Source organism: Podarcis filfolensis (assembly GCF_964270895.1).
Source record: "Podarcis filfolensis genome assembly, chromosome: 2".
Taxonomy (NCBI): Eukaryota; Metazoa; Chordata; class Lepidosauria; order Squamata; family Lacertidae; genus Podarcis; species Podarcis filfolensis.
Genome location: NC_139605.1, coordinates 93,030,020 through 93,042,678, shown reverse-complemented (window position 1 = coordinate 93,042,678; position 12,659 = coordinate 93,030,020). Strand labels below are relative to the sequence as shown.

General features: G+C 42.5%; 1 protein-coding gene across 2 annotated transcripts in view; it reads right to left on the bottom strand.

Annotated features, from left to right (window-relative positions):
* Positions 1 to 7,096: 7,096 nt before the first annotated feature.
* DUS1L (dihydrouridine synthase 1 like) overlaps positions 7,097 to 12,659 on the bottom strand; it is a 14,297-nt gene continuing 8,734 nt past the window's right edge. For both annotated transcript variants that reach the window (XM_083598214.1, XM_083598215.1), the window contains 5 exons: positions 12,575 to 12,659; positions 11,277 to 11,443; positions 10,699 to 10,736; positions 9,254 to 9,329; positions 7,097 to 7,587 (listed from right to left, as the gene is read on the bottom strand). The exon at positions 12,575 to 12,659 is cut by the window's right edge and continues 294 nt beyond it. In XM_083598214.1, the coding sequence (XP_083454340.1) occupies positions 7,439 to 7,587; positions 9,254 to 9,329; positions 10,699 to 10,736; positions 11,277 to 11,443; positions 12,575 to 12,659 (515 nt within the window). In that variant the 3' untranslated portion in view covers positions 7,097 to 7,438. The remainder of the gene's footprint in view (positions 7,588 to 9,253; positions 9,330 to 10,698; positions 10,737 to 11,276; positions 11,444 to 12,574) is intronic.

Here is a 12,659-nt window from a genome sequence, read left to right as displayed (position 1 = left end):
CCTTCAGATTGGAGCATTTGTTCTTTTTTTCCTTCTCTTTTTCTTTCCTAAACCTGGAAACAATACAATACTCTAGCACAGGATCCGTGGAAACAGCAGCTGTATTAGGTGTGATCCCTGGAAAGTAACCCCCTCGTACATAGTGGGCTTACTGTAGTACACTATTTTAGAAACTACTGTGATCTAAAAAAACAGCTCTTTCAAATGGTGGTGAACACATATTTTTCAGAACAAGGTTTGGAATTAGAAACACACTCTGGAGTCCTCTTGTCCAGCACTTGACCAGGCATTAGGAAGACTTAAGTCATTTCCATAGAAAAGCATCATGAAAGTAAAGCAGTAGCACGACATCTGTTTACATGGCCTGTATTTCTTCCATTGCTTTTTGTTTCTTGCATATGCTCTTAACTGTGAGACAAAAGGAGTTTAAGAGAGCTTTGGTCCTGCTTCTCTCCCCCACCCCCTGAAATTATCCCACCCAGACACAGCTCAGGTGGGATTTTTTTGTCTCAGGTGCCAAAATAATTTACTTTTGGCACTATGCACCTTGACACGACTTTTTGCAGCATTGGGCAAGGGAGAGAACACCATTTGTTGCTTTGCCTCAAATACCAGAATGTACCAGGCTAGCCCTGCTTAACACTTCTTGGCATCACATTATCAAGTCCCTGCAGGGATGATAACTAGAAAAATACCTCTGTGGTTGTTTCAAGAGGATGTGTCAACCAGCTTTCAAAATGCTTGTGTCAACCATTTCAAAACATGGCAGTGTGTGGCATCACCTAAAGGCGAGAGGCTAGAATTCTCCATTATCATCTACAGACAGTGCTACATCTCAGATGGCAAGTAAAAGAGGAAGAATAGTAGAAACACTTGTGTAACTGCTGTTTTCTCTGGCTTCTTTAGAAGCGTCTTGCAGGATAGCGTCAGTTTTTTAATATCGTGATCTCTCTACCCAATGCTGCTTAAAGGCAGAATTATTAGCAAATATAAGAGAGCTCAGAATTAAGATGCCAGACCTTCCGGAAACTTGTTTTTCTGACTTTTTTATTGCTATCCTCATCTTTAGCCCACTATGGTCCCCACAGCAAATTGCAATAAAAACAACAATGATCTTCAATTTGAATGACAGCGAACATTTCAAGCTCTGGCCTTGCATGGGAAAGAATGTGAATTTAGGCCTTGTATTACACTGGGGTCGTGTTGACAGCATTCAAATGTACATTGCATTGTTTACTAAGTGATCACAATAAGATATAGCCTCGTTAACAGCCTAAGATAACTGAAAATCCAAATAAATTCAGGGTAAGTGTGCAGAAGACTATAGTGTCAGGACACTACAGTGTTTAGTCGTTTCTCTCTGGTCCCACATTATGTAATGTAGCAGTCTGTGAGGGGACTGTAGCCACAGTGGTGAATGACTACACCATTGTTGTCAGAACATGAGGCTGCCTAAGTAAATGGGTAACGTCACAAAAATCACTACATAACAACTTACATTGTTGCCTAAAGCACTTGAAAACAGCCTTCACTTGCCTGATAGGGGCAACAGAAAAAGATAAGAGTCACCATTTAAGAAACAGCAGGGAGGAAATGGGGGGGGGGAAGCCCGCAAATAATCTTTTTTAAAAGTTCCATATACAGTGGTACCTCTGGTTACATACGCTTCAGGTTACAAACGCTTCAGGTTACACACTCCGCTAACCCAGAAATAGTGCTTCAGGTTAAGAACTTTGCTTCAGGATAAGAACAGAAATTGGGCTCTGGCGGCACGGCGGCAGCAGGTGGCCCCATTAGCTAAAGTGGTGCTTCAGGTTAAGAACAGTTTCAGGTTAAGTACGGACCTCCGGAACGAATTAAGTACTTAACCCGAGGTACCACTGTAAACTAAAAGAGCTAAGTGATTTTTAATTTAAATTTCATTGGTCCAGTTCACAGTCTTCACTTATTTAGGAAACAAATTAATATTTACAGGAAGCATTTAATTAGCTGATATTAATTGTTTATGGCAGGGGTCTGCAAGTGGCTCTTTTACACCTTTGCCGCGGCTCCGGGGCGGATACTAGCGAGGGGAGGAGGCGCATTGTGCGCCCCGACACTCCCCACTGTGGCGGGCGCTGTACTGGCTGTGACGTCGCATGGGGGTGGTGCGTGCGTTAGTCACGCACCGTCCCGACGTCACCTTCCCGCCCGCCCGCCCGCTACATTGTAAGGGGCATGTACGCTGGTCACTGCATTGAAAGGGGGCATGTACGCTGGTCACTGTTATGAAGGGGAGTGAAGAACACACACACAAAAAAAGGTAACTTGTTAATTTAACGTTTATTTCTATGAGGAGGAGTAATTCTGAGGGGTCAAACAAATAAATAATAAAAAAGTGACAAAAAGTTATTTTTATAATGACGAGTTTTGCGGCTCCCAGTTTTTTTTCCTTTGGAAACGGGTCCAAGTGGCTCTTTTTGTCTTAAAGGTTGCAGACCCCTGGTTTATGGAAATAGCATATTGCTTCACCTGTTTTAGGTATCCTATTTATTCTAGCTTCGGTAGGCCTTCCTTTCAGCCAATGTTCCTCTCAGAATATCAGCAGGCTGACAACATGGCCCTACTTTTAAAGCACGCTAAAGTTCCATCAAGTGACTTTATCCCACCCTCTATTTTTAAATCCAGGTTGCCAAGGGATGTGGGAAGACTAGACCATCTATAGGCAACTTAAATTGAAACTAGTACTTGGTTGTCAAATATATCACTTACAGAGGAAATTATCCTGGTTTGGTTAAGGACTGGGTATGCAATCCCTACCCATCAGTACCCACAGAAATCAAACTAACATAAAAATTAGACTGGTAAAACACAGCAATCAAATCAATACCCAGTGTGAGCTTATAGCAGCGTGTTTTACAATGACCATAATACATAAATTTATGAGGCCAAAGGCCCACCTGAATAAAGACACTGACTACCAGCAAAAAGACATCATAAATGAGGCTAGACAGGCTTCCCTTGGCAATTGGAGTCTGAGCCTTGGCACAACCACATAGAAGGAAGGCCAACTCTTGAGTAAGCTCTTGCCAGACATGCTTCAGAATTTTGGTAGGACAAAAAGGTGTCCTGAAAAACCTTATAGAAAATCTGGTCTCTTGGAAAACTTTGTCCCAATTCATGTAGGGTTTTGTAAGTAATAAATTTCTGAGCTGCGCCTGAAAACAGATCAATAATCAGTCACACTGTTGCAAAATTGGAGCTGCAATCTCCCTGGAACCAGCCCTACTTGCGGCCCAGCAATGGAAAATTAGTATGCGTCAAGTTATTTGATGGGAGAGGCATGGGCTGGGAGAAACTTTGCCTATTTGTGGCTTTGGAGTTTGTGAAATTGGGGCGCCCAGGTGTGCAGGTGATGTAGCTACATGTTCATGATCTATGTGCGCAAGATGGCTTCAACACCATGTGCAAAGTATACTATGAACTTTGAATGATGCTTGGCTCTGAGGTTTGCTGAGGCACTTTGACCTTCTTTTGGTACAGTTCATCCCACAATGATTTGCTGTGTGAGTAGGTTGGATCACCCTGCAGTAACTCTTAAGGAGTCTCTGCTTAACATACAATCCTAAACCTGTTTTGCAACTGAAATAAGCTTCTGCCTCACCTTTGGTGAGATGGTCAAAGGCACAGGAACCAAACTGCTTCCAGCCTCTGCTGGCATTATTTATTCAGTAGTTGCCTCCCTGCACTTGGGCAAGACCCATTAGCTGGAGAGTTAATCACTGTACTTGTGTGCCAATGCAACCAGAATTGTGGTCAAGAACACTGCGGCCTGTTTGTTCACCTAACTCTGTATGTGGCTTAATGATTTCTTCCTTCACTTCCACTGTGGGCAAAAATTAAGAATGGATCTGAGACTTTACTTTTAGTCCACAAAGCAGAAACAATGTTCCCAGGGTTGTGTTTTGAGGCTCCTGGTTCTGCATCAGGGAAAATTATGCGGCAGTATGTAACCCTAAACACATACTGTAGGTCATGATGCAACTGTGTTTGGAAAGAAGGGGTGCTTCTTTAAAGAGTACCTGATGTATCCAGAAACTGATAAACATACTTCCCTGCCCACATGCAATGCATGCCCTGTAACACCCAAGTCATATGACTATTCACCCTATAAAGGACAATGAACAAATGTTGCAGTCACCAGAGCAATAGCTAGTCCCTTAAGGCTGAAAGCAAACATCGAAATTAACATAGGTGCAGGCATGTGGGATATAGGTGACAGGTGGCTTATATTTTCTCTTGCACAATAAACACTAATTCATAAATGGTCCCCCTTACCTTGTTATTTATTAAGATGTAAGTCACTGCTCTGAAGAAAGCTGAGCCTGGCATTTTTCAAAATTGAGTTTATTTTGCATCCACAAGGGAGAATTGGGATGCTGCAATCAGCTGCTTTAGAATCTTAATAAATAAAAATAGTGAGAGTATTTCCCCACCTTATCAAAGCCATTGGGTGGTGGTGGTGGGAAGTATATGCACTCCTACATTGTAAGCTGTTTTCATTTTCAAATGCACCCAATTTGCTGGTTGTATGAGATGAGGGGAACTTGCCAAAGGCATACTGAGACTCAATTAAGGCAGATAGCTGCCTGACTATTGGTCTTTGTGCCTATGTATGTATGTGGTTACTTATTTAATATCCCATCCTTCAAAAGCAGCCCAGAGTGTCAAACACACAAACTAAAAACAACTAAAAACAGTTCCAACATATAGGATAACAAGCCTCATATAACTAACATGCTTAAGTCAAATTAATGCATGAAGGGGTTAGTACCACAGAGTAAGCTCTCCTGCCAGGCCTAACTATGCCACGTCAACTCACTTTGGGAGGAAATAGGTAATCAAGCCTATTGGTGTAGCTTCTCAGTCTACCTGAGAAGCTCAGTTTGTGAAGAAATCTAAGCTGCTTGCTCCAGCTCAGCTGCATGGCTCTCACAAGCCTCTCTCTTACGTTGCTCTACCAATAATTTATGAACTGTTAGCTTAGTTACAAACTGGGTACGTTTTACTGCCTGTGCAACTTTTCTGACTGTGTCAATTTTCCAGCAGCTTACTAAAATCACCCTATTGTTAGAGGGATTAAGTACTTCTCTAAGAGGACACGACATAACAATTAAGGAGGCAGAAATTTTGGCTCACCTCCACACAGGAGCTACTTCAGATGAGCTGACCTCTTTTGATGACAAGCAGCCCACACCAGCTGTAAATCTTTTAACTCCAACGCTAACACCAGCTTTCTGAAGTCAAGCAACAAGCTTCCACTGAGATCAGTCCTAGTATTTTAATACAACAAAGTAACACTGCAAATATCCCTTTACACCAAGGAAGATGGGGAAAGAAAAGGACAGTTACTCATTCATTAGATTGTATTCCATAGATTTTGAATAGTATGAGAAACTCCCTGGTACTCAGCAAACCTGGAGATTGCTGCTCATCTTTAAAAGTACCATCATACCCAGTATGCTGCTCAGTGTGGTGTAGTGGTTAAGAGCAGTAGACTCGTAATCTGGTGAACCGGGTTCGCGTCTCCGCTCCTCCACATGCAGCTGCTGCGTGACCTTGAGCTAGTCACACTTCTCTGAAGTCTCTCAGCCCCACTCACCTCACAGAGTGTTTGTTGTGGGGGAGGAAGGGAAAGGAGAATGTTAGCTGCTTTGAGACTCCTTCGGGTAGTGATAAAGCGGGATATCAAATCCAAACTCCAAACTCTTCTTCAGAAGGAAGCAGTTTCATTATCGGGGAGGAGGGATACCTAGTGCAGCTCAAGGGGGTGAACCATCATAAAATATACTTGAGATGCCTCCAAAGAACAAATACAGGGAATCACAGCCATTAGAGGGAACCTCTACTGAGAATCAGCTAAATAGCCTAAGGGCATGTTCAGCTCAATTGGCAAATGCCACAATATTTCTTAAGAAGTTTGGAGCTGACAATATTAACTTGATCAATAAAGGTAAAGGACCCCTGGTCGGTCAAAGATGACTATGGGGCTACAGAACACATCTTGCTTCAGGCCAAGAGAGCCGGTGTTTATCCAGAGTTTTCTAGGACTAAACCGCTTCTGGTGCAACTGAACACCGTGACAGAAGCCAGAGTGCACGGAAACACCATTTACCTTCCCACCACAGTGGTATCTATTTATCTACTTGCACTGGCGTGCTTTCGAACTGCTAGGTTGGCAGAAGCTGGGACAGAGCAACGGGAGCTCACCCCATCACGGGGATTCAAACCGCTGACGTTCTGATCGGCAAGCCCAAGAGGCTCGGTGGTTTAGACCACAGCGCCACCTGCAACTACAGCGCCACCTGCGATGTGACTCTGGACAGCTTTTGCTAATAAAAAGAAAAAAGGGAAGGAGGGGGGAAAACATTCCCACTCTTAGTAAGAGACTTGGAAGAACATCCAAACCATGAACTGACAAGGATTGCCTTGAAGCCCAAAGAGCACTTATTACTGCAGCCTGCCTTTTTAGACGGTCAAAAGGAGCTGCAGTGCACCTGTGGCGCAATGGATCAGTGCATCTGGCTGTTAACCAGAAGGTTGGTGGTTCGAGCACATCCACTTGACGCCACTATCCCTGATTTCTCTCTGTTCTAAATTTCTTTTTTTTCGGTATATCAATTATGAAACAATTTTACATTTCATATGTTCCTGTTCCAAGGCTACCACAGGAGTTTTACTCTGTGCCTGCCATTAGAAAGACCTACTTTGAACCTAGACATAAATTTGTGCTAACTGGTGCATCTTATAAGTGTACAGATTCAGGGTTTTATACATATTCAAAACTAGTGTAAAACATTTACCATTCATAGGATCATTTGCTGCATCCCAACACAGGGGCACACACTTTTTATGCACTAAGTACAAGCATAGCAAGCTACAATCCAAGAGGCAGGTTTTTTTTAATCAATTACTACATAGGTGTGCCTTCCATTTAGGAACCTTGAAGCAGCTCTCCCCAAGTTTCTCAGTGCCCTTTAACAGCTGCTGACTTGCTATTGTTCTGTGCCTAGGGCTGGCCCACATCCACACCAATTTACTTATGATGTACCAAAAATACGTTCTGATATAAAAGTTTTATTCGCCAATTTTAAAACCACACACAGTTTAAAAACAGGCAGGTCAAATCTGTAGAGGTGTCTCCAATGCAGCATTTTAAGGCCAGCCCTTCTGGCTCAGTCTTTGAAGTCTTTCGAACACAGGATGAAAAGCTTTCGTTGCATCCTTTTATTTCCATTACAGGATATTTCCCTGAGAAAGACATTTTTCCTTAGGTAAGACTTGTCTGTCGTTTAAGAACAGGTCTGTGGAGTCAACTGTTGTGTTCTGGAAGCAGATTATTTCTTTGGCCCGAGGAGACAAGAGGCTGGGAAGCACAACCAGGAGGAGTCTCCATGCCTCACGCTACACCATCAATAGCTTCTTTGAGCAATATAGTCTCCTCCACCTCTCCTTTCTGTGCTGTCACTTCAATATTCTCCAGACTGGACTGGCCATTCTTCCATGAAAGGGACTTCTCATATTTGGTTTTAAAAAGCAGACCATGACCTGCAGGGGGGGAGGGAAATGGTAAATGTGCCTGGGTTAATTAGCAGCTAAAGTGGAGCTATTAGAGAAAGAAACACTCTTTAAGAGAATGAGGGGTTAAGCAGAGAACTAAAAAAAATAAAAATCTTCCAACCTGTATCAAGTGATATTACATAATTGCCATCAGCCAATGACTTTTTTTTTTAAAGTGGAATAAAGTTATAGCTTAGAAAAGGAATCACCAACCTTTTTGGGCCAGCGGGCACATGTTTGATTTTGGGAAAGTGCTATGCAACACCAGTCATAAAATGGCTGCCATGGTGTGGGTGGGATGGGATGGGGGATGTCATAACACAAAATTAAGGAGAGTACAGTGACTGCTGCTTCCCTGCTCCCTGGACGACCTCAGGTTTACCATAGGAAGTCAGCTACCTTCTGCTGGTTCTGATTGTAGAGATTATACAATACAGTGGTACCTCGGGTTACATACGCTTCAGGTTACATACGCTTCAGGTTACAGACTCTGCTAACCCAGAAATAGTACCTTGGGTTAAGAACCTTGCTTCAGGATGAGAACAGAAATCGTGCTCCGGCGGCGCGGCAGCAGCAGGAGGCCCCATTAGCTAAAGTGGTACTTCAGGTTAAGAACAGTTTCAGGTTAAGAACAGACCTCTGGAACAAATTAAGTACTTAACTCGAGGTACCACTGTATTGATCTCTCTCTCACCCCCCATGCTGTTCCTATCTAAGAATAGCAGGGAGCTTTCCCCATTACCATGTATACTACTCTCATGTGCACATACACACATATACCTCATGCATGTGTTTTCTCTCATTCATTCATATACACACACTTCATGTATACCTCTCTCTCTCTCCCCCCCTCTCTCTCCCTCTCTCTCTCTCTCTCACACACACACACACACACAGAGAGAGAGAGAGAGAGAGAGAGAGAGATCACATTCATAGCTCTCCTCGCTCTCGCTCTCTCTTACATAAACTCTCCTCCCTCCCGCTCTCCCATACGTCTCCCCTCTCTCCCATACATGGGTGTCCATAGGAATTATTCTCTCAGACATGGGGAGAAGGAAGCAAAGTAAAACACTGAAAAGGTCCAGAAGGCTAATTTCTAACTAAAAAAATTGAGAAGAATGGTGTGTTCACATTTTGTATCATATCACAAGTTCTAAAAATGCTAGAGACTTTCTTTAAAAAAATGAAAGCTGGGAATCTGGGGATTATGATTCATCCCAGGGGCACCAAATAAGACCTTTGCTGGCACAATGGTCCCACAGGCATCAGTCCTTGGCTTAGGCTTTAACACAGGGTTGAGGAAACCCATTTTTCCATCAAGGAATGCCTTTCCTCAGGGGTAATCAGTGAGAGACGGGCCTATGTCAAAAGTGGCCAAGGTCTATGGAAAAGAGGAAATGTAATGTTTCAATGGTTCATCATAACTTGACTTAAACAATCAATGCTCAGCTAGCTATTATGAACATTTTAAAAAGCAGCTCAAGAAAACCCCATTCCTTACATTTATTTGGTTAATTCACAAGTGCCAGCACAACATAAATAAGTATGCTGCTTTTACTTAAAAACCAAATCAGTCAGGATTTGAAATCTATACTCTGTTATTTTTTTAAAAAATGCTCTAGTATTCTGGAAAACTGAACTGGGTTTCGCTTACCTGGACAATCTGCTGTCTCTCTAAAAGCCCTTTTCTTACAGCAGCCTCGGCACAGATTAAATACACATTTGTTACCCTGGGAAGAGAGACAAACTAATTAGCTCAAAGTTTACATATTCATCCCAAGTTGCCAGTGAACATGTGGCATTGTAGATAAAGTGCTTTGTCAGGGTTGATTTGGGGTATGAAAGGCATTTCAAACCCCAAAGGTTTCTCAGAATATTTTTGGGTAATAGATTTTCCCTTTCATAAGAAAAAAGGACCCAACCCCAAGTTGCATGTGTTGTGTGCCCTATTAAAGAGGACAAGGCTGGCTTTATGGGACTTAAATGAGGTGTGTGCATGAGCTGCAAGTAATCCATTTAAACTGCTTAAATACTGCCCAGGCCCTTCTGAAACCTTTAGAAGCACAGCCTGGTCATATAGGTTGAGAAAACCACATATCAGCAGCATGTTTTCTAGGTAGTTTCCTATCTCTCCTTGATCCCTTCTGGCACACCTCCAAACCTCTAGGAAAGTGACAAAGAGGACACACCAACAATGAAAAAGGCCAGTGAGTTTATCTGTATGCAAGGAAGGGATCATCATTATAAGTGTACATGGAGGAGGAGAGAACCTTATAAAGGAATACGCAAATATACAGAGGAACTAAGGTCAGCAGTACACCACTGTGGGAGATCCTGGGCATGTATGGAATGTGAGCCGTGTGTGTAAAGGCGAGAAGTATGTAACAATGTAAGGAGTGAGGGGTACATGTGTATATGCAAGTGTATGGTGAGAAGTGTGTGTCTTGAGGATGCATGAATGAACAGGCAGAGCAAAAATCACAAGTGGCTATTAACCTGCAATATTACTTGGATCACTACAGGGTGCCAACCAAGCCTGATCCTCTCCATGATTTCACTTCAACTGAATTATTTTAAGGAAAAAATTTCAATTTGGGATGCAAAAAAAGAAAAAAAATGCTAAACACATATAGATTAACACTCTAAACAGCTACCTTATTTAAATAACCAAACACAGAAATTAATGATGTAATAAAATCACTCCATGGAACATACGCATGTTCCTAGAAGTGTACATAAAAATTATAGGAGCACTACCTGCACTTTCAGACACTTACATAGCTCACAGTAAAGTAAGTTGTCTCCATCAGCCATTAGGGATATTCATTCAGCAGGAGACAACACAGGTATGAACTCACTGACAAATCAACTACTAAGAATGCTCTTTCAGGAGAGATAGGGTACATCAGTTAAAACTACTTAGTTCTTTTAAACTTCTCACTGGGCTGGGTTTTTTTTTTGCCATTTTAACTATGACAGAGCCCTTTGCTCAAGGAAGGGTTATAGTACACATAATTTTACCCAGGGATTTAATGATTAATGTATGAATTACATTACAGGGAGAATTAGAAGGAGCAAACCAAATGAAGACAGACCTACCTTTGGGTTTCCACACTGATCACACTTTGCATATTTAGCTGAAAGGAGGAAAAAAGACTTTTTAAAAAAGTTTTAGTCATTTCAAACTGCTGCTGATGTGCAGAGGAAGAGCATTTTTCTCCATCTTGGGTACTGACAACGTTTACATCATTTTCAAAAAAATCTACAGGAGAAGAAGCTCAACAACAACAACAACGAAGGGTTGTATTCAACACACCATTAAGTAGTGCTTTGCACAAGCAGAACAACTTATGCTGAGCAACTGGATTCTGCCCTCCTATCCTCCCCCTGCCTCCTAAATCTGTTCTGGGGTTCCTCCCAATCCTAAAAGAACACACTCTGTTTTCAGAGGATGCACATGTGTTCAGAAGGAATAAACCTGGAGGCATTCCCTCCTGAATGCCCCTTCTAAAATGGCACTTGCAATTTGCAGTTTTTAAAAAATCCTTATATTTAAAAGAAACTGGTAATAAGAAAATAAAATGTGCTGCCCAATTAGTCAGAAACACATCTTATGTTGGTTAAAGGGATTACTATCCATTTCCCATAGGCTAAATATTGCAGCCCCGTAGACTTACGTTTTAAGGATGGATCAAAGCTTTTATTAGGATTTCTCAATTTCTTCTTTTGCTTGTTCTTTGAGAGACCGTCCGAGTTCCCATCATCCTCATCCTCCAAAGCTCGTTTACCCCGGGTGCTTCCTTCCATGCCACTAGTGCCATTTTCCTTGCACACCTCCTTGGGCCTGTGATGTTTCAACACCAGAGCATTTAAAACAAAAGCCAATCATTAGGTTTTTTTTGCTAACCCCACGGCTATAGAAGTCTGTAAATGGCATGGGCACCTTAAAAATAATAAAAGCAAAGATAATGCTATGCTATGAAAGAATGTGCAATCATAAAATGGCTAGTTGCTGACTGGGGGAAGCAAGTAGGAACTAACACTCATAGAGAGCCAGATAAGATCATGCAAACTATTCTTGGGAACAGTAATTTCATCAGGCACCTAAAGTTCCAACACATTGGAACATCCCATTCCACAGCCCAGTCCTCTTCAAGAGAGAATGTAAACAAAGACTTTAGATTTGGGTTGAGGAGCCTATGGCCTTCAAGATGCTAAAATAAAGGGTTTTCAGTGCTGCTCTAGTAAATAAAAAGATGACAGCTGCAGCACATTACTGCCTAGCACCCATGCATAATAAAGCAACGTGACTATGTGTGATTGATGTTGGTATCCATCTGTCTTGGGAGACAATGGAGGAGTGTGTCTTTGAGGGCGAGTTCAAACTGTTGGAAGGTTACAGCGCCTGCTGTGGCTGGAGAGACTGATACGGGAGAGACATGTTTTGTTGCAGCAGGGGCAGATGAAGGCATACGGTTGTGCTGCTGCAGATGCACCATGCCGTTTCTTCTCTCTGCTCTCCTCCCAGCAGTCATTCCTCCTCTGGTCACTACTATGGATGCATGACCTGACTGTCTGTCTCCAGGCAATGAGACATGTTTAACCTGTGTAACACAACTTAGGTCTCATTGCCTGGAGACAGACAGTCAGGTCATGCATCCATAGGGCTGTGTGTGTGGTCCTCAAATCTTGAGTAAGCGAGCTTCCAGAGTAAGGAAGCATGCATATCCTCTACATGGCCTCTACATGTTGTAGGGAGAGGATAAGTATTCAGAAGGAAAGGGAATAAAGTGCCCAAGCATTTGCAATGAGCCCCCATCACCTTGCTTCTTTTTGTTGCAAGGCAGGGTGTAAGAGAATGCAACAGTGGTTTGCTAAGCTATAATTCAAAGACCATAAATAATCCTTAGGGTAGAAGAATGTGTGCTGTATGCATTGCACAAGCTTTGTTTTGGGTTAACGCTTAGCGACTCACCCAGGCCTGACATATGGCTGACAAATCCAATGGAAGAAAGGCAATCCTCCTTTTGGCTTCTCGTCTTCCTTCAAATTGGCTATTT